The sequence below is a fragment of the Pipistrellus kuhlii genome, unplaced genomic scaffold (assembly GCF_014108245.1).
Source record: "Pipistrellus kuhlii isolate mPipKuh1 unplaced genomic scaffold, mPipKuh1.p scaffold_m20_p_43, whole genome shotgun sequence".
Taxonomy (NCBI): domain Eukaryota; kingdom Metazoa; phylum Chordata; class Mammalia; order Chiroptera; family Vespertilionidae; genus Pipistrellus; species Pipistrellus kuhlii.
The window spans coordinates 1,872,972-1,896,071 of NW_023425544.1; the positions used below are offsets into that span (position 1 = coordinate 1,872,972).

General features: G+C 39.6%; 1 protein-coding gene across 3 annotated transcripts in view; it reads right to left on the reverse strand.

Moving 5' to 3' along the window:
- NR6A1 (nuclear receptor subfamily 6 group A member 1) overlaps nucleotides 1-23,100 on the reverse strand; it is a 147,477-nt gene that overhangs the window by 31,347 nt on the left and 93,030 nt on the right. Inside the window, exon 1 of one of the 3 annotated variants that reach the window (XM_045572041.1) lies at nucleotides 16,928-17,102. The exons of the other annotated variants lie outside the window; for them this stretch is intronic. Coding sequence (XP_045427997.1) covers nucleotides 16,928-16,943 — 16 coding nt within the window. The 5' untranslated portion in view covers nucleotides 16,944-17,102. Of the gene's footprint in view, nucleotides 1-16,927; nucleotides 17,103-23,100 lie in introns of those variants that run through there. 3 annotated transcript variants of the gene reach the window in all.

Sequence of the window (23,100 nt, forward strand, 5' to 3'; positions counted from 1 at the left end):
AATTTGCAACATTGCTATAGACAGAGCAATTGATACAATGACATACACAGCAGTAAATATAGCTGAACTACTGCAACAACAAAGATGACTCATGCAATGTTGGGTAAAATAAGTCAGAAAAAAAATGCTATAGAATTCCATTTACATTAAATGAATCAAAACAAAACAAACAAACAAGGGAAAAGAAACAGTCAGGCAAGTGCTGGGGGTAAAGAGGAGCTTTTGAATTCTGGCAATGTTCTATTTCTTGACTTGGATGGTGCTAGCTTTATAGTAATCTATTAAAAAGCATACTTGTGTTTTATGTATTTTTCTCTAAGTGGTGTATTTCACAATAAAAAGGTTAAAAAGAAGAGCTAGCAAGGCACTTTAGGAAAGGGAAATTACATCATCCATGGCAAAAGGAAGGAAAACGAATATAAGGAGTGTTTGAGGGAACTGCACAGGATATTATCTATTACAGTTAAGTAGTGAGGTCTTATGGAAGAACTAGAGGCCCGTGCACCGGTTGGGTCCCTCAGCCTGGCCTGCGGGATCAGGCCGAAACCAGCTCTCCAACATGTGAGAGGGAGAACCAGGCCTCTAGGATACATATATTTTTGGTTTATTTCTTCCCGCCCTCCCCTTTTCCCCCTTCCCTCTAAAATTCATTAGTCTGTTCCATATTTCCAGGCCTATGCACTGAGCGTCTGCCCCATCTTATCTACTGGTCAAAAGGTCGCTTAGGCTTTCATATACATAGATGGCCAGAGATGAGTTTAGAAAAGTAATTTGGAATAGACTGCAATAGAATTTACCCCACTCATTAAAAAGCTACTGGAATTTTAAAATAGAGATATGTCTGGAATAAAGATTAGGAATATTAATTTCGCAAAGATGTGCAGGTGGATGGCATGGGCCATCTAGGTTCCAGAGGGGGATGGAGAGGAGGAGGAGATAAGAAAGTGTCAAAAATAAACTGGAGATTCTAAACCAAGGTGGCTATGAAAAATGTGGTATCGCTAATAGAACAGGTGAAAAGCAACAGCTGAATGAGAGACAAAAATCAATGACTATTGTTTAAGAGAGGATGATGGGTGAGTCAAGCAGAAATATTCCACAGGCAGTTATTTAGGGGACAATGGTTAAGGCTAGCATGAAGGATCTGGGAACCAACAACATATGGAAGAGTTGAAATAATGGCAAATAACTCCAAGAAGGAAGACATGTGGAAAAGCGGCAGAAGGATGAAACCTGAAACAAAGAGAAGAGAAGGGGAAAGGTTAAGGGAAGGAAAGTGAGATGACATGATCAAAGAAGAAACAGGAAAAATAAAAATCCATGGCTATAAGAAAGATAAGGGACAAAAGTAGTTTACAAAGAAAAGAGCACTTCCCTGGCCGATTGGGCTCAGCGGATGGAGCATTGGCCACGGACTGAAGGGTCCCAGGTTTGATTCCTGTCAAGGGCGTATACCTGGGTTGAAGGCCTAATCCCCAATAGGGGTGTGCAGAAGGCAGCCAATCTATGATTCTCTCTTATCATTGATGTTTCTATCTCTCTTTCCTTCTTCCTTCCTATCTGAAATCAATAAAAATGTTTAAAAAGAAAAGAGCACTGTCAAATGCAATGCTGGTCAAAAGTGTGAGGAATAAGAAAGGCTCAAAGATCACTACTGAGAGCCTTTCAGGAACTGGTTAAACAGGTGAGTGGTAAAGAAATAAAATTCGTATTTTGAGTAGTATTGTTCCATTCGATTGATAAACATTTTCTAGGAAGCAACAATTTTCTAGGAAGCAACAGATTTAAGCAAATGTTTTTGGTGTGTTTTTTTTGTTTTGTTTTTAACTAGGAGAGATTCAGGTGCATTTTAAAAAGATACACGTAAGCAATGGCTTTTAAGGAGAATTACCTGAAATCCACATATACTTTCAAAATAAAAACTTGCTTGGAAAGTTCAAAAACAAAAAGTTAAAAAGTTTAACATTTTAGTTTTTCTTATGTATTTTATTTTTATTAAGAAAAAGATAGGGTGTTTTATCTTGAAGGGTGTTGCTGGTTTCTGTTCTGTAAGAGCTGCATTTAATACCAGTCACTAAGTGACATTCATCATGGTCTCTGCTACTCAAATTGATAATCACTGGGCCTGGTTGCTAAGAACAATGCAGAAAAGATATTCAAGTAGAATCTGCAGAGATCTCATGATTATTTCTGGTATTATATTGTATTTCTCATCATTCACAAATGGATAGCCATTTATGACAGATACTGGGAGTCACAAGAAATCGCCATGATCCAACTAGAATTATCGAGGTGTCTCATTAACAAGGATCAAATTGATGCCTCATAAAAAGAGAAATGGACAGACATCAACTCAGGAAACTCAGGATGATCTTAAATTAAACCTGTATGCCTCTGGGCTTTGGGGCCTTTTTAAAGTCTCTTGAGCATTTTTAAACAGAAATAAATCTGGGAGGGAGGAAATGAGGGAGGAAGGAAGGAAAAATTACTTGCCTAAGTTCAGAAAAGTAAAGTGAATCACCCAAGGACACATAGTAAGTAAATCAGCCATGATGGAGCTCGTGCAACCTTACTACTTTTCCAAGACAAACTTCCCATAAAACCAAACTACCTTTTATGGGGGTGGGTGCAGGAAGAGGATGGTATGAATCAAAATTGAGCCTTAGTGCTGCATTTTTTTTTTTTTTAAGCCAAAGAAACAACATGAGTCACAACCAAATCTGTGAAAACAAAGAACTAGAGGCATTCTTACCATCCTGTGAGTGAACACTAAGTACCTTCATATTAGTGACCAGATCTACTTGAATTTGGTTAAATACAGACCAAGCTTTGTAACCAAAACACTTATTACTCTCATACCTGACTCAGCCCTGCTGTTAACAAAAATACCTCCCCCACCCCCAGGAAGAGCATTTTACCCATTCCAAGGGCTTAGGTTACACATATTACGTTTGGAAACTGATTTTTATCAAAACCTGCTTTTCAGACTGTGATGAAGGCCAGATTTAGGAAATGGAGAGCACAGCTGCTCCCTTGACCAAAATTATACTGGCATTTCAGGCAATCTGGAACTTGCCTAGCTAATGGGTATTTAAAACAAAGGGGATCTGTTTCAACTGGATTACTGGTTCCAACTCCTTGATCAGCTGCCGAGTCTAAGGACTGACTCCACTCAGTTTTGCAGGTTGCCACCATCTGAAGTGAAGGCGAAGGCCTCAGGAAGTGTGGCAGAATTGAAATTAGAAATAGGTACCCTCCAAATTTTATTCGCAAACAATTTAACAGAAATAAGTAAAAATCATAGGATGTCTGCTCGACTCATAAACTTCTCCTCCACCACACATAGCACTATAAAAATCCATTCCCAGGGGGCCATGCATGAGTTCCTCAGGAGACATTTCTAAAAAATGACATCAGAACAACAAAGTGACAACAAATACATATCAACAATTGAATCTAAAAATCAAATGAATAAAAATCTGATGAAAAAAATAAACTGGTGAATGGAACAGAAACAGGGGCATAGAAATGGAACAGACTGACGATTCTCAGAGGGAAGGGGGTGTGGGGAGGTACCGGAAGAGATTAGACAAAGATCTTACATGCATGTATGCATTACCTATGGACAGACAATAAGGTGGTGAAGGCCTGGGGTGGGGTGGGAACCGGGTAGAGGGGAGCTATGGGGGTGGGGGGACATCTGTAATAATCTCAATAAAGATTAATTTAAAAAATTCTTTTAATGTAAAAAAGAAAGGACATCAGTTGAATGTAAACATGTGAGCAAATTACAAGACCAGTGTGAACTGAATGGGAGTGATCTTTACAGATCACTGAATAAAAGATGAAAAAGGACAAAAGAATATATTGCTGGCATTAACTGCTTAGGCTTGCAAACAAAGGTTAAATGGTTCACAAATTACAATTAACTGAAGCCAGAAGAAATGAATCTGGGGAAAATGCTACTCCATCAACTCAACAGGTGGGGGCAAGAAAATAAAAATTCTGACCACAGTCTCTAGTTCCTTCCTGTCTCATAAGTAGAATTTCTGAATTAAGAATTAAGTTTCTATTTGTGATTAAAAGTTTTCATACTCATGCATTTAGGTTTTCCAGTTGGAGGAAAGAACCCACAAGTCTGTGGTTTGTCCTATTTGGATTGATAATGGGAAGAGGGAAAAAAGAGTTGGTTGTCTTGAGAGTTTTCTTTGAAAAAAAATAGATAATCATTAATAGATATCTTGGACCCACATGCCATAATTCTAAACAAATAAGTATTTTTGAAGCTGGAAGTATAGACACTGATTCACTAATATTTACTGCTTCTTGCTTCAATCACCTCTTGACATTTATTCAGTGATAACTTTTTGAGGGTTCCTGTGCCTTTCGTGTACCTTACAAGTATATCTATATACTTGTGAGGACTCAGTGAGGCTTTTGATCTCAGGCTGGTCATTTTTCTGTATATCAGAAAGTAAAATAGTAAGTACAATGATTTTTATTAATACCAAATTTTCTATATTTAGATGTATTTTAATATTTTATACTTTAGCCCAAGTTTTGAGACATAATTGATATATAGGACTGATAAGTTTAAGGTGTACAGCATAATGACTTCACTTAATACTGTGAAATGATTACAACAATAATGATTAAAAGGATGAGCTAAGAAGTCAAACTGAGTTCAAATCTCTGCTTTTCCATGTATTAAATGCAGGGCGATGCTATCTGTCCCCTCTTTGTAAAACTTGGATAACAATAGTACTTATATCACAAAGTTGCTGTGAGATTGAGTAAATAATGTATGTGCTGAGAACAGAGTTAATATATGTGAAGTTCCTAGCATATGGTAAATGCTCAATTAATCTTAGTAATATTACTATTATCATATCATAACCATTTGTCTCAGGATATCCATCAGTAAAATGAGAACAGTGATTCCCCCTGTAAAGTTACTATGAGGACTAAATAGAAATATAGGAAAACATGCCCCATATATCCCAAAGCTCAGGCTGCCTATGAAGGGTGGTAATTCACCGGAGTGAGCTTGGAACTCTTGCATGCCTGGGACCTACTGGGTTTTGCATACCAGTCAAGTACATTGAAATGCCTTCGTGTAGCAACTTAATGTAAATGACTCTCCTCAGCAGCCGCTTTGCTCCCCTTCACATCTACCTATGGTTTTGGAGATTATTGCTTGAGATGGAGAAGCAACAACTTATTTATCGACCTTTTGCAGTAAATTATTCTGGAAGGTTTTTTGTTGTTGTTTATTTTACTGTAATTATAAAACCAAAACCAAAAGCAACCCAGCTTTGCATCCCCATTAGTCACTATTTTAGCTCTATGACAATCCCTCTGAACTTCAGTTTCCTCACTATAGATAATGAGGAAACTGAAGAAACTGAATATAAATGAAGATAAAAATATATTCATTTTACAGGATTGTAACATGAATGAAGAGATTAAAATATGCAAAAGACTTGTAGTGTACTAGAAATGAAGATGTAGATCAACAAATGTAGTTGTCTTTTATTTTATTGTATTGGTTTGCCCAAGGAGTTTATTTGGGCAGACCAGGGGACAGGAAGGCCCTGCATCTAAAAGATGCAGGGATTCTTGGTGGTGAAGTGTGGTTGTGCTGGTGATCAGGTGGGGCAGCAGGAACTTGATCTTGGAATCGTGAAACTGCCTGTCTGCCGAGATCCCCTCCACCTTCATGATATGGACTGAGTGGGTGCAGGCCCGGTGTTTGGCTCCCATGTCTCAGTAGCACTATGTGACCACACCTGTGGTGGTCAGGCCGGTCCATGTTGTGGGTGCCACTGTAGGAGTTGTAGCACAGCCAGATGCCAAAGTTCTTCACTCAAAGGGGGTATTTTTCAAACATCTACCCACAGCAGATAATTTCCCCTGCAGATTTCTTCATCTTCTTCAGTTGAGATACAAAGTACCAAAAACAGGACTTGGAGAGGACATGGTCAGTTAGGTGCAAAGACGTGTATGTGGTAGAGGGGTGGTGTGTGGCACTAGGGGGTGGGCAGGCAGGGCCCTACTACTTGTACTCTGGTAGCGTGCCCAAGGCCTTCATAGCATTCTCTCTACATTCACTGCCACCCACAGAAGGTGTAGTTGGTATTTTCTTATGATTACAGTTATTATTTCTCTAACAAGGGGTCATAACTCTTTTTGTTTTAATATATTTTATTGATTTTTTTATAGAGAGGAAGGGAGAGAGATAGAGAGCTAGAAACATCAATGAGAGAGAAACATCGACCAGCTGCCTCTTGCACACCCCCTACCGGAGATGTGCCCACAACCAACGTACATGCCCTTAACCGGAATCAAACCTGGGACCTTTCAGTCCGCAGACCGAAGCTCTACCACTGGGCCAAACCGGTTTCGAAGGGTCATAGCTCTTTTAAAAAATATCTTCCATGCCTTTGAGTTTAATTTATAGACCTCTATCAGAAAGGTCAAAATATCCTTTAGGAAATATGTATACACAAAATTGTCTTTGGGTTTATTCCAAAGAGACTCCCAGGGACTTTCATTAGTCTTGCGCTTCCATCATCAGACACTCAATAAGAACTTGAACTGGTAAGGAAGGTTTCAATGATAAGGACATTACTAACTTTGAGGGTTGATGTATTTTTTATGTATCTCAGTCAAGTGTGATTTCTTTGATTATTCAGTTTGTGATTATGAAGTCATTAAATTTCAGAAACAGAGGAGTTTTAAGAAATATATTAGTTCCATATCCTTACTCTACAGATGAAGAAACTAAAGTCTAGACAATTAAAGTAGTAACTCCCACTTGCTTGCATAAGTAACCTCTACATTACAGCTACCTCTGCCTTTCATTTGGTCTTTATATCTATAATATTCAATGGCTGCTACTCTGGATCACATGGATTTGTAAACCAAACTATTCTAGTAAATCAATGACTCTGCAGAAATTAAGAATACTGTGGATTCATCATGAGTATTAAGATGTTCAAACAACTTCCTGAAATTTTAATATCAGTACGTAATATAGATGGGCCCTCAGAATATCTATATAGCTTTCACACTGAAATCCTTAAAAAATACAGTCATGCACTATTTAAAGACAGGAATACCCTTGTAAAAAATGTGTCATTAGTGATTTCATCATGAGTGCACTTACACACACCTAGATAGCATAGTTTACCACACACCTATGCCATATGGTACAGTTTATTGCTCCTAGGTACAAAGCCTAGTATGTTAGTATACAAACAAGAGGTTTGGTAAACACGAGATGTATGAGTCTGGCTGCCACAATAACATGGCATGTTGTTACTAGTATACAGCAAACTTTTTTTTAAATTATATTTTATTGATTTTTTACAGAGAGGAATAGAGTTAGAAACATCGATGAGAGAGAATCATCAATCAGCTGCCTCTTGCACACCCCCTACTGGTGATGTGCCCGCAGCCAAGGTGCATGCCCTTGACCGGAATCGAACCTGGGACCCTTTAGTCCGCAGGCAGACGCTCTATTCACTGAGCCAAACTGGTTTCGGCAGTATAGAGCAAACTTTTTTTTATAAGTAAACTTTTTTTTTTTTTTTTACAAGAGCACACTCTAAAATAGGGGTGTCGAACTCAATCAGAGAAGGGGCCAAAATCTAAAATCCAGCCTAAATCGCGGGCCGAATGGTTTACTGAACAGTCATAAACTGTCATTGTGATGGAAACGCAGCGGAGTGCAGTGATGACAGCACGGTGCGGGCCACATTGCAAGGCCTGGCGGGACGGATTTGGCCCGCAGGCCTTGTGTTTGACACATGTGCTCTAAAATAACAATAAAAATATATTATAGTAAATATATAAACCAGTAACACCATTAATTATTCTATGTGATTGTATGTGCTGTACCATGAGTGGCAGCACAGTAGGGTTTTTTTTTTTACATCACCACAAACATGTAATGCCTTGCACCATGACATTTTAATGTCCACGACATCACTACCTAAGAATTTTCCAACTCCATTATAATTTTATGGGAACACCACCCATCATATCTGCAGTCCATCAATGACCAAAATGTTATTATTAGGCACATGACTGTATATGTAAATTATGTGTGAACTAGCACATGGAATCTTATAAAAGAACTCAGGAATGTTTGCTGGATGAAAGAAATTGGACAAGCATTTTAATTTTCTCCTTTTTAAAACACTTTCCTCCCTTGACTTCCAGAATACCACTCTCTTGGTTTCCCTGCTTTCTCTCAAACCATTAGTTTCTCAGTCTCCTTTATTCAGCACTCTTTGGAACTCCTGAATGTTAGCATATCCCCAGGGGTTAGTCCCTGGAGCACTTTCTTGCACATATCCTCTCTTTAGATGACTTTGTTCTTCCACCTATGTTGTGATAAAATCTATATTCATAGAACTGCACCCCAAATTTTATATATGTTAAATTTTAAAATGAAAGCATCTTATTCAACAACATTATTATAAAGCTTTGGTCACTAGGTCATCAGCTACTAGTATTTCACCAAGATCTAGGTAAAACTTCAATGATTATCTCAGTAAAACATACACAACTTGTTCTAGAAAACCAAAAGAACCTTTTAGTCTAAACTAGTGAAAAAGTCTAGGTAAGCCACTGAGACTCTATTTCTTTTTTCTTCCTTCTTTCCTTTTTTTTTTTTTTTTTTAGTCCTGACCCAAGGGTATTTTTCCATTGATTTTTAAAGAGTAAAAGGGAGGGAGAAAGACAGAGAAAAAAAGAAAGAAACATTGTGTGAGAGACACATTGATTGGCTGCCTTCCACATGTGTCCCAACCTGGGCTGGGGATCGAGCCTCCAACCAAGGTAGGTGCCCTCAACTGGAATCAAACCTGTGATCCCTCAGTCCACAGGTCAATGCTCTATCCACTGACCCAAACTGTCTAGGGTAGGGGTGTCGAACTCAATCAGAGAAGGGGCCAAAATCTAAAATCCAGCCTAAATCGTGGGCCGAATGGTTTACTGAACAGTCATAAACTGTCATTGTGATGGAAACGCAGCGGAGTGCAGTGATGACAGCGCGGTGCGGGCCACATTGCAAGGCCTGGCGGGACGGATTTGGCCCGCGGGCCTTGTGTTTGACACATGTGGTCTAGGGTAATGCTCTATTTCTTCATTCATAAAAAAACAAAACAAAAACAAACAAACAAAAAACCCCCAACAACAACAGACTCAATCTCAAGTTTGGAGCATTCTCCAGAACACATATGGCCCCCAGGGCAGAGTGTATAACCTACCACTATGTAATAGAGGCCTCTCCTCTGGCAATTTGTAACAAGGTTAAGAAAGGCTACTACATGCTCTCCCTAAATCCAGCAAGGGTGTCCAGGTCTCCAGCTCTGAGCAAAGTACACTAACCTCTTGAACATATTTGCAAAGGGAAGACTAACAGGAATGCATCCTGTTCTGCATCCATTCACAGACCAAAGCTCTCTCTAGGGGGTTCCTTGCATCTAAAATCAATCAATCTTTCTGTTTTCTGAGCTTGGTAACTCACCCCATACCCTGCCAGGTTGTTTTCTATGGTCATGCCTTTGTTTATGCTGCTCCTTCTGCCTGGGATACCCATTCCCACTTTACTAGCCTGACAACACCCACCAATGCCTTCCTGGTTAAAGCCTAACCTGACAGCCCCAATAGAAATGAGCACTTCTACCTCTGCACAAGCGCTGTATCCTCCAGGACTGCTAACACTGTGCCTCTAACATGCTGCTGCCTTTTTTTTACCCCCCTCTACTAAACGGTATGCACCGCAGTCTGTGTCCCTAATGTATGCCAAGCACAGAGCAACCATTAGTGAATGTCAGTTGAATGAACAGTAGCTTCTCTACTGGCAAATCAAAGCACACGATTTATAAGAACTCTAGACAACAAACCAGTGGGCCAGCCCAGAAACCTTGTGCCAATGCTCACAGCTTGCTAGTAGTCCTCAGCTCCTTAGGTCCCTGCCCTGGTGAAAGAGAGATCCATTAGCATGCTTTAAGTGAAACCATATGTTCAGGAGAGTGGAAAATGTAGCTGCCACAACGCCTTACCGAAAGGTCACTTTCCCCAGAATTCTGATCAGAGTTAGTAGAATGGGCCCAGCACACAGACATGTACATGAATGGAGACTCACATCCTACTGGCCATTAAGTGCTTTTTAAACTACTTCCATGTGTAAAACAATGTTCAGAATAAGTGCTGGAGTCGCTCTGCATTCGTCACTAAGACCACAAATTATGAAACTTAAACAGTGCATATGAGCAATACACTCTCATGGTTTTACTAATGTAGCCATCAGAACCCAAGGGTTTTGCTTCCCTGAGGCACTGGATCAATACTTTCATAAAACTAGCACTTCTTCCTCCCCACTCCTTAAGATTCCCTAGACTTCATTATTCTCTTACTTTAGTATGGCTAATGTTGTAGAAATAAAGAAACTGCATCCAAATATTTTTCCACACATGACATGAACTTTTCATACAAGAACTAGTCTATGGGGGGTAGTTTTTCTCTAGAACAAGGCTGATAACTTCATAGCAAGTGTCTCAGTGTACATGATCCCAAAAGACATGGGGGGATTAGAGGAGACAGAATTAATTTCTACACATTAAAAAACAAACAAAACTAGTATCCTAACAGCACAGAGATGGTCAGTTTCTTAAAGTTCCATGTTAGTGCACCATATGGTTAAAACAATGGATGACTGGACTATATCCAGTGACAGGAAAGACACTAATTGTGGTACTTCATCACCTCACCTCTATCCTGCCCTAATCAAATGAAAGAGGTGAGGGTGGTAGATTTTCTTGTCAGCAGCATTTAACAACTATCTCACAGCAAACTTTAAAAAAAGCCATGACTGCATATGAAAGTAGGTTCATGTAAACATCCTATGTAATAAATGTGTAGAATGCAAATTGTCCCCTCAATGGGAGTTCTCCCAGAGTGGGCGGGAGGGAGGAGGTTGGCTGGGAGAAGGGAGGGAGGGAGGGAGTACCTGGCCAGCTGCTGCCAGCCAGCAGGTAGGCATCCTACCAGTGCACTGGGCCTCTAGTATACTTATAATAATGACAATAACCAAGATTTCAGGACTAGTGCCAAGCCTTTCATTTATATCTCTCCTCTTTCCAAACTGATCCATGTGGACATGGTTTATGATTAAATGGCCACTGTGACAGTGTTTACTTTTTTCTTTTTAAATGTCCAAAACACACATTTGTTGTATAGCAGTAACCTAATGAACTGTAATTGACATTGACTAAGTTATCTATAACCTAGCTCCTTTGAAAAGCAAAGCTAGGCTGCTGTAGCCATAGCACGGAGGGCACATGCTGAAAACTCACCAACAGAAAACAGGATGCTAACAGAGAAACACACATGACATTTAGAGTCTCTCCACATACACCCATGCCAACTACAATCCAGGACTCTAATTTTATATCTTAAGAAAAATTTTGAATACTCTGTTGTGCAACCATATATCGGAAGAGCAAAAATGGTTTAAAAAATGCCTGGCAAACAGTAAAAAACAAAACTAAACTAAAAACTAAAGAAATATAGGGACCCAAAGTGAAAACAATTCCCACCGCCAGTTTTAAATAATGCTTTGTTAGGCAGATATTCCCTTTTCCCTGTAATTACTCTTTAAAAATCTATGTTTTAAGTGGTGAATAGCTAGTATCTGTTAAGCAACATTAAAATTATTTTCCCCTCTTTGTAATTAAAAAAGGGAGCTGCAGTTCAGGTAGGGAATTATGTCTTACTCACCTACGTTCCCAGGGCTTAGAACACACAGAATGCTCAATTAATGTTAGCTACACAAATTATAATCTTATACACATAGATCAGAATAATGAGCCTCTGAACACCCCAGAGGGCAGGGAAACTGAAGACTCAAAAAGTAAGCAGAGCAAGGACTATCATGGAATAGTCTACCTTTCCCGCTTCATGGTGAAGCTCCAGAGAAGGGCTATTAAGCATGGCCGTGGTAATTGTCTTGGCGTCTATCTACCACAACATATGGAGGGAGATAGGGGTAATGTGACTATCCTTTTCCTGATTATAACTTAGCCTGTGTGCTCACACAGAGCCCGTTCCCTCTCTTCTTTCTTCCAGTCAACACCACAGTAAAAAACTCTCTTAGGGGAAGCTACAAATTTTGCAAAGACCCACTAATTATTTTAATTAGCCCAGGAATACTATTGTAATTCTTTGCTGGAGACAGCTCAAGTAGCTCACCTCACTAGTTGTGCAGCATTTTCAAGATAAATTTCCAAAGGGCTCACTGAATAGAGGCATCGTTTCCTGGGGATTTTTCTACTTGGTGTTTAAACAGCACCAGCCACAAGCTCACCCAAGAATCCTCTCTTTCCTAACCTCCCTGATTTGCTACTCTTCAAACTCATTTCAAGGCACATAAGAATGTGTTGGGCACTGTGACAGAGGTTCTCTTATTTAATTCTCATTGTAATCCTAAAAGATTGATATTAATATCCTCTGTTGTGTACAGGAGGAAATTGAGGCTCACAGTGACTTGGCCAAGTGACAGAGTCAGGCTGCTTAGATTCTTTCCCCAACACTAGGAATCCTGTGACCAAGTTTTATGAGCCATCTGGGCAGCAGGGGACAAGTCCTTACCCTATAGCCCACGGGATTGCTCAGAGGCCATGGGAGCAGCAGCAGGGTTTATTTCTGGTTTAGTTTGGTTTGGTGTGAATGGCTAAAAATCCTATAGGAATTGTGATTGGCCCCAATGACTATCCACCAAAGCCCACCAGCCGGTTGGTTGACTCCTGACCTTCCGTGCTTCTCACCCTAATTAATGCAGGGTCCTTGGATCACAGTGTTAGCATCAAGGCCCTGTTAGAGTTAGCAATGACCTTTACATCTATCAGGCTTTTCAAAATATGTAAAACAGCTGTGCACCCCAAACTCTCAACCTTGAAATATGTAAGAGTAAGATGCATTTTTCCTAATTATGGTATTTTTACTAAGTCTTTGTGACATGATTTTTTATGTGTCTAAAAAACATTTAGAGAGTGGCTAGTTTTTCAATTTCCTAAGCAATCCACTGAAGCATGTAAAAAGAAGATGCTTGCAAATGAACTAATTTCCGTGGCGTAAAAAGAAACCCCAGTAGCAAGGAAGACGAAGAGGAGAATGAAAAAATTGGGGGGGGAAGGGAAAATGTTTGGCTTCCTTACTTGTGCCTGATATCCTTTTGTTCTCCCACCTCATTGTACTAAGGCCGCTAAATCAAACACGATTGCAGTGATGCTTGTGTGTGAAAATGACAAAAGCAATGGGCTAAAAATCCCAACCTCATCTTGAACCCTGAAGACTTTTATGGCTTTTCCTTCACTAGGCCCTCCCACTAAAGCACATTAAAGGCCACATTGTTCAAAGGGGTCATGGTAGGTTTCATACCCCATTTTAATGCAATGTAAATAGTAACTGAACTTCCAAGTTTTGTTAGTAATATTTGTATCTCTCTGGAAAATGCCCATTGAAAGAACTGCTCCCTTGGTTTAAATATTAATGCAGAATTATAATATGTCAGACAGGCAAAACAATGGTATTAAGGAGGTGCTGTTTGTGGTGATTCGATTTTCTTTCTATACATCCTTTTTCCCTAGGAAAGGGTTATAGATTAGGGATGGGTTAAAAATATCCACATGATCTTGTGAAGTGTCTTAAGTATTCTCCTGAGCCTCAAAACTGTCCAAAAGAATATGTTAGGTCTCCAATCAAGAAGCATAAAATGAATTAAACTTAGAGCTCATTTCACATGCAGGTTTTCCTTCCCCCACCCCTCCTCCCGCCACCCCTGCACCCCATTCCATTTGTATGTTTGTATGTCACATTATACCTCCACCCCAGTGTGTTTATGCATTTATTCCTGGAAGATTTCAAATTGGGAGAAGGATATTAGAGGCTCTTTATAATTCCATTTCCACAGCTGTTACCATCAGTTGTCACTAATACTTTAGGAGTTTAATGGGAAAGAGGCAACAATAACTCCATTACTCTTTCCAACTGTCATAAAGAATTCGCATCATAGAAGTACCTACAGAATCACTGCCTTCGTTGAGCTGAAAAGGGATACAGTAAGAATGTTACAGCTAGTCCTGGGAAAGAGGATTTGGAAAAATGAAAATCTGGTCTGGAGTAAAAGACCAATGAACATGGAAGTGCTTTTCAAATTATAAATTCATTGTTGGAACTGCTCACTTTCCCAAGCTCAGGTTATCTCTGTTTAACACAAATATAATATGCATTAAATGTGGCATGATATCACAACTTAAGTACATTTAAAAATATGACCTATGATTCTGTATTTTCTTGGCTACAAGTCTGTTTAAAGGAACTCAAAATAACACACCAAGAGCATCTGTTTAGCTCAGTTGAACTTTCAAGAGCCAATACCAGCTGCTGGGGGAGGGATTTCAAACATGTGTTACTCAAATCCTAACCAAATTGTTTTTGTGTGTGTTTTCATTTCCTTAACGATGATTCCAATACCAATAGAGTAAAGCAAACATTTGAATAAAAAAGAAAAAAGGTTATGGGGGGAAGAGGGAGAGAAAGACGAAAGAGAGAGGGAGAAAGGGAGAAAGAGAGAGAGAAAAAAGATTACTCAATGCTTTGATGCATGGACTAAGACCAAAATGATCACCCTCTCCAATTCAATACAGTATTAGCATGAGGACAAAAGGCATTTAAAAATCAATTTGGAGTTATTTTTAGTGGGGACTGCCTGATTTCAGCAAAGCTGAGGAATGAGAATATTCTTGACATTAAAAAGGGCTTTCTTAAGTATTGTTTTTCCTTTAAGAGCAACCTGATTTTCACAAGGAATTCATTTGATGGCATTGTTTCAGTTTTAGGCGTCTGCCCTGCCAGGCAGGAGCTGTGCACAAGGGCTGCATCTATCTTGAAGTGTGCACAATGGCCTCTCTTGCAGCTTGCTCTCTGTTATTGATCCTTACAGATGCTCCAAGGCCCTTCCCCCACCTTTCTCCAAATCCCAACCCCCATTCTGAAAGATAGCTTAAGAAATAAGACTTCCTGCCTAGCCACTGGCAGGGCTGAAAGACCAGATTGTATGACTCCACAGATCAGGCCTGCCACAGTGAAAGCTTGAATAGAGTTAACCCTCTGTGAACTAAAACAAAACATTTGTATGCCCAGCTGTGACAAAGGTTAATTTAAATGGACAAGGGCCCAATATCTAAAACCAGGCAATGCCTCTTTACAGTAGCATTTTCACTGGTCTCTTTTAAAGTAATTTGATTTTACTTTTTAACCTTCCAGAGACCTCCTTCAGCTGGAATAATTCAAAAATTCACTTCCTTGTTTTATGAAAGACCTTGTTTTAGTACCATAAGTTATTTTCTGTCATTGAACAGCTAAGAAAAGTCCAAGTTTCAATGCTTAATTAAATAAGCACTGAGGGGGAACTTTCGGTTTAAACCTTTTTTCTCTTTCAGAATTTGTGGACTATATCACTAAGAAATTCAAGCTGGCTGGAAAGAGAAGAAAAGACCAAATCCTCCAAAGCTATCCCATCCAAACTCCTATCACCACTACTCTGGTATCTCTGACTACCGGCAAATTCCTATTCCAATGGACCTGGGCAGATCTTACTTCTTAAACTACTCCTTTCTGGGAAAGCTAGTATATCCAAAATAGTTTAACAAAGAATTTCTGTGTGAATTGGGGGAAGAGGAGCTGTTCAAGAGAACAAAATAACAGGTCGTGCATGTAATTGATACTTTCTTACAAACTTCATTGTTTCTACTAATTTACAACAGAAACCAACCAAGTGATTCTGGTATAGAAGAACCTATGAGGGAGTATTACTATAAAGTGTTACTATAAATAAGAATGCTATGAGAGGGAGTCCCGTCCCACTTCCCTAGTTTGTGACCGAGTGAGAATGAAACTGCAGAGCTGCCTGCTGTATGGCAGATGTTCGCTCTGCTGCAAGGGGCTGGGGAGCTTTCCCTGGATGAGCTATTTCATAGGTTAATGCCCTAGAAATTAACCAACTACCTTAAGGAATCTGACACTCTCCTGGCCATAGCTCAGCAGTGCTTGCTTATAAGAAACCAAACTCTTGGCAGGCTTTTAGACTCCATACTTTATAAACACAGCAAACAAATACAGCACATCTTAATTTTAACACTAAAATTCCATTTTCTAGATGTTTCTTTAGATGTATATGTCTTTCGCCCAAATAATAAAGGTGTGGGGCACTCGCATGAAAGTAGGAACCTACCTCCAAATATATGATCTGCAATACTAACTAGGGGCTATTAATGAGAGAGAGAGAATATTTACCCTTTTAAAAACAACCCACTTAAAAAGAAATTAGCGGTAGTCTTATGCCCAAACTGCAAAGAATCTAAGTTACCCAAAGTGAATGAGGTTGCCTTATCAACAGCCTCATGATCCCAATTCTACCTATAATTAACAGTACTAAATAAGGCGTTGGCAGACAGGATATACAGGATTAAGAAATTTAAAGTATAAACAAATTCTGTAAAGAGGTAAACAGAATAATTTTTTAAAATGTAAGCTTAAGGCCTGTGATGTAAAATTAAGTTTAAACTTTTTTTCAAGTCACTATAAAATTTAATTTGTTTTTCCTTTTTTTCTGCTTTCTCTCTTAAAAACACCAACCACAACCATCAATTCGGTACAGTTTCCCTCAATTTTTTTCTATCCCAAACATTGATAGCCAGTTACTACATACAGAAAACTTGCTGGCTGAATTCTGCCAAAACACAAAAGAGGAGTGGATTGCCTCCCTGCTCCCTCAAGCTACTGTTTGCTTTAAACCGTCAAAGAATTTCTGAGCCTTAGATTTGGTCCCAGTCTTAAACAGCCAGTTCCTTACCTTCCCATGTCTCCATTTCATGCTTCTTGCAGTTTGTTGAGAAGTTCTATTGCAGCCATGAAGAAACAGATCACAGGACAAGTCCAGCTTGATAAACACCCTTCCGACACTTGGCCAATTTCTCTCTCTTAGCAGGGACTACGACAGTCATCCTTACAGGTCAGTTTACAAGCCGGTCATGTGATTAGAAAGTTCAGGCGCTAAGGTCACAATGTGTAAGGGAGTTCGTTTCTTACCAAAGGTTATCTAAGTGGAACTGATAGACTTATTTTTCTTTAGTTAACAATACTGCCTAGCCTGTCTCTAATGGAAACATTTAATGGGAAATACTACTCTGATGTTCTTTAAGGTGAGATTCTGAAATTAAAAGAATGTTTTAGAAAGACCTGGTTTTCATTTAATTTTTAAAAGTTCTAACATGTGGGATTTTCCTCCCTTCCCCTTCTTTCTTTCAAGAACTATTCTATACGGAACTAGAAGATTTAGAGTTGAAAAACCTTTGGCATAAGGAAAAGACAAACAAGAACTCCATGTTATGCAAGTGTTTGGGGGAGGAGCGGGAGGGGCATGGGATTCCCTGCCTTTTGTCATTATAATAAACAATGACAAGGCAGATTTTTCTGAGAAAATTACAATGCAAAGCTCTGAGTTATTTGCTGGGTTTACTTTAACTCTGGTCCTTAATTTCCAAGCTCAGGTTAGACACCCTGGCCTGAAAGAATGTGGAAAAAGGAAACTAGGTCTGCAAAATCCCTTTAGAAAGCAAAGGTTAGAAATTCCATTCCCTGCCCCCAGCCAAATTCTTAAATCTTTAAGTAAGCTTCCTGCTTCATTCCTTTAAAACTTCAGAGATCTTAAGCAATTGTTAAGCTCTGCCTCCCTGTTCTGTGACGGTACCAGCAACATGCGGCGAGTGCGTCATGCCCGCTGTGTGTGACACCTTCCAAACCCTGCCACAGGCCGCAGAGGCTGGCAGATCTGAGTCAGATGCTATCAACACATGACGCCAAACTTCCAGTTATCCATTCAGACATCAGAACCCAATGAGAGGGCAAGTGCTGCCTGGGTAGGTGGGCTGGCGTAGAGACTGATTCCTAGGTATAAAAGCTTTTTACTGAAACCTCCCTTGCACCCTAGCTTTGGGAATAACTTAAAAGCCAGGCACGTTTTACAGCAGTGTTCCAGGAGAAAAGGAGACCCTGCTTGGGATGGAGTGGAATCTGTCACTTGGCAGCCATATAATGAAATGGCAAATATTGCTACCACTGTTTACTAGTGGGCTTTTCCAACAAAGAGAGAGCTTTAGGGTCAACTTACAGCATAGGTCCCCGAAACAAACTGACCAATGATTACAGGAGGAGAAGAGAAAAGGCTGTAATTTATCTGCCTAAAAATAAATGTTCTGCCACTGCTATACCACACAACTCATCCCAAACACCAACACATCAACCAGTTTTCCTACCCCCACTCCTACCCAGTTAAGAGATTCATATTTTCTTCTCAATCCCCGTGGAACTTAATGTATCTCTATAAATAGAATGGGGGGGGGGGGGGCTGAACAAGGGGAAGGTCCATCAGCAAAAAGCTATTCAACTGGGAAAACTCATTCAAAGTCAGCTGTTTCTCTGAGGAATACAGATTTACCTGAACTCAGCTCCTGCATACAACAGAAGTTTAGTAATAAGCCTCTTTGCTTTATGGCACCACTCTTTGGAGGAAAAGATAAAATGAGAAGCTATTAGACTGGCTCCTAGTATCAAGACAGAAGTAGAGTGCTTGATTTTTTTTATTTTTATTTTTATTGTTGGGGGGGGGGAGAGAAAGAGAAGGGGAGGAGAGGGAAGGAGGGTAGGAGGAAGGGAAGAGATTGACTTTGCTATTCCATTCATCTATGCATTCATTGATTGATGCTTGCAGGTGCCCTAACTGGGGATCTAACCTGCAATCTTGGGGCACTGGGACTATGCTCCAATCCAGTTACTGGGCCCCAAGGCCAGAGTCCTTGATTTTTAAGGGTGAGTCTTAGTAATGATCCATCAATGTGAAAGAGAAACATCAGTAAGTTGCGTCCCACACACTCCCCAACTAAGGATGGAACCCACAACCTGGGCATGTGCCCTGACCATGAATGGAACTGGTGTCCTTTCGGCGCACTGGATGACACTCAACCAACTAAGACACACCAGGCAGGGTGGTAAGTCTTATCTCTGCACAGCCATATTTCTTTAGCATCCTCAGGCCCACAGGTTTTTTGAGAGCCCTTTATAGGCTCTACTGAGAGGAAGGGGGAAGAGAATAAGACATGCATCTCATGGACCACATGAATATAAAAAACTAACTCTAAATCTTAACTACGGCTCCCAGAAAAATTGTTAAAAACAAACGGAAAAGGGGAAAAATCACTTAAAAAGACTAAAAGGATTCCTGGAATTTATGAGTAGGAAGAGGAGAAAAAGAAATAAGAAATCAGTGCATATTCTACTCGCTAATGTTAATTTTGTAATGTAGAGAAAAATAGATGAACAAAATTCTGCATCCAACATCTGCAGCATTTGCATACTGCGTATCTAATAGAACTCAAAATTTTAGTTCAAGTTGTGAATGGCAGAACCTAAGTTAACCTTGTAGTCTACGGCCATACCACCCTGAACGCGCCCGATCTCGTCTAAGTTAACCTTGTAAGAGACTATTTCCACTTTTATTTTAAAGATGGGGAAACTGAGGCCCCATAAAGGAAGAGGCAGGAGTTATCAGACCAACTGAGAAGAAAACCAAATACCCTACCCTCTCATTTCTTCCATTATATCACATATCTGGGACAGAAAAAAAAGAGCCTCTTTTTAGATGCTACTATTCAAGATAATTCCCCATCTGTTTGTTTATTTAAATAGCAGCTTTCAAAGACTGCATATTTTGTAGCTAAATGGGGGGGGGGGGGGGGATCAAAATGTAATATGCGTAATCCTTCAATGTAAAACAAAAGGTAGCAATTATGGTGGCCACACAATCACTGGGAATCTTCAACCTTACTTGTTTCTAAGAAGTTTTAATGAAAATCTGATGCAAAGTGAAATCTATATCATTCTGATGGAGGGGAACTATCCATTTTAGAAATCCAGAAATACACAGAAAATGTTTTAAATCCTTTTTAACCTTGCAAACCACACACACACAAGAGCCCAAGCCCTCTCTGGTTGTTATCTGTCAGATCTTATGGCAAGGAGAAGAGTTTAATTAGACCAAATAGGAATAATAAAACACAGCCAAGTGAAAGTGAAATCTATACTATGAACTAACAAGCAAACCTCCTAAATGCAGAAAAAGAACAGAAGCAACAAAGAACATACTCAGATATAATTTCCAGTTTTGCCTTCTATTCCTGTAGTTGGAAAGGTGAATTCATAGTTTGGTAAAATAAAAACAACTAAGAATTTTAAACTAAAAATGTTTCAGAAATTTATTTATTTACTTAAACATTCCCTGAGTGCCTCCTGTGAGCTAGGCACTATGCTGGCTGAAGTGTCAGAAATGACTTTTATGTCACCCTTGCCCTAGGTGCTAATTATCTGGTATCTCCCCAGCTTTATTTTCCGCCACTCTATACTAACCCACTTGTAGTACAAACACACTAAACAAATAGATGGCAATATGATCTTATGATCTGTAACAGAGATAAGTGTTAGGGAAACAGTGGAATGCCACAGAGAGGACAGTACGTTTGAGCAGAATCTTGGAGTTCTGCCAGTAGATAGGAAAGATATTTTTGGACTCAAGGAATGGGTAGAACTGGGGAAACCTCAAAAGACTTTTTAATGCCTATTCTATGAAGTCTGGAGTTAAATCTGTATGCAAAAGACAGGCTATGAAAGAAAAGGCTACAGGGCATGATTTAAGAATAGCCTTATATATAACAACCAAATGCAATGTATGTACCTTTTTTGGACCCTGATTCAAACAAATCAACTGTAAAAAGACATTTCTGAGATAATCAAGAAAATTTAAATTTAGGTGGGTATTTAAATAAATCAGTTTCCCACCCACAAATTGAAGAACCTGGGAAAAGTACCGTATTTTTCGGACCATAAGACGCTCCAGACCATAAGACGCACCAGTTTTTAGAGAAGGGAAATGAAGAAAAAAAGATTCTGAAACAAATAGTGTCCTAAAATATTTTATGTGCATTAAAACCCAACATCACAGTCATAAACACATGTAATCAACCCTGTAAAGTAAACAGCAGCATTTAGAACCATTTTAGAGCCGGGCAAGCACACAGAGACCACACAGAGCCGGGCAAGTAAAAAACCTTTTTTTTTTAAAGTATATGTGTAGGCTATATTTGGACCATAAGACGCAGGGACTTTCCCCCCTCCACTTCTGGGGGGGAAAAAGTGCGTCTTATGGTCCGAAAAATACGGTAAGCCTGCGTTCCTTTTAAAAATCTCCAGCCCTAGCTGGTGTGGCTCAGTTGGGTAAGCATTGTCCTATGTACTGAGAGGTCACCAGTTTGATTCCCAGTTAGGGCACGTGCATGGGTTGTAGGCTTGATCTCCAGTAGGGAGCATGCAGGAGGCAACAGATAGATGGTTCTCGTTCATCAATGTTTCTCTCTCTCAAATCAATATAAACATATTTGAAAAATTTTAAAAACATAAATTTTCCAGTTCAGATTTTACGCATGAGTTTTAAAAGTATCACACTCAAGAACCAATTATGTCGGTCCTTTTTGGAAAAGAAAAAGAAAAAACAAACAAACAGATAAACAGTATACAAACGAAATGCAACCAACTATGTTTCCTGAGAGGTCTGAACAAGCTGGACTTACTAATCACAATATGGCATCCCTGCCTGTTCACCTTCACAATTAAGACTTAGATCAGCCCAGAGATTAATGCAAATAAATAATGTAACTCTGAGTATAGCAACATTTCAAGCTGCTATTAAACAACATGAGCAAATAAAGTACACACACACATACACACACACACACACATACACACACATACACCACGTTCCAAGTAGTAAGAAGCAGCACTTGGGGTCAGTGCAAATGGACAGAAAGCCTTTCTCCTTTGGTGCCCCTAAAAAGGAAGACCACTTGAAGTCCAATATTTTTCAGATAAACCCTGGCCTCAGTGCTGACTTTGTAAGTTGTTTCATTTGCCTATCTACCCATCTGCCTGACTTGGGGAGGGTGTGGGTGGTCAGGTGACACAGGAAGAGGCTTCTACCTACAAGTAACTCCTACAAGATAAAAACCTCGAATAACTGTGGCATGATCTCACTATACCTAGACAATGGCTCCCAGGCATCTATAATATAAAGGTCCACACCCCAAGGCCCTTTACCATCAGCTTCATTTACCACCACTCCCATAACAGCACTCATTACTGGAGCCATACTGACTCACCTGCAGTGTAAGTATTCATTTGCCTGGAGAGCTCTTCTCACTACTTCCGTATAGCTTCCACTACCACTTACCTTTCTGGACTCAATTTAAATAACTAAGGTTCCACCCCAAAGTAAGAGGTGTTCTAAGACTCTTACCCCCCAGGCCCCCAATCAGAGGTATTCTAAGGCTCCAACCTCTCAGCCCCCAAATCAGAGTCAAAGCACATCCTTCTGCTTGGATCCCTAAAACAAACCATGATAATACATATCACTGTAGTATTTTATTTTACAGTTCTATCTTCTTTAATCTGAACGTACTCCAAAGAGTCAAGCCTTGGTATTCCTAGGGTCCAGTCTTAGGTTTAGGTTATAGTAGGCTCATATAATATGATAAAGCAATTAGAAGGCTCTCAGTGTGTGTGTTTGGGGGGGGGGGGTGAGTGGTGTGCAGTTATTTCATTAAACTTAATGGCACATTCATAATATACTTCATTTTCACATTTTCTAACTCTTTCATTTTACTTCAGAGGAGTCTGCCCGCACCCCCATACAAACTCCACTTCAGAGTCCTTTATATGTCAGGCCTTTGTTTTATATATTTTTTATGATGTGTAAGCCTACCTGTCACTGAATCTTCCAATAATGAAGGTCCAGCACTGGTAGTAAAAGATTTTTTTATTAATGTGTCCTATTTTCCGAGTTCCAGTATTAGTGTGCAATCATATATTGCTGGTAGCCTTTTGATTAACATATTATACATTCATTCATTCATTCATTCATTC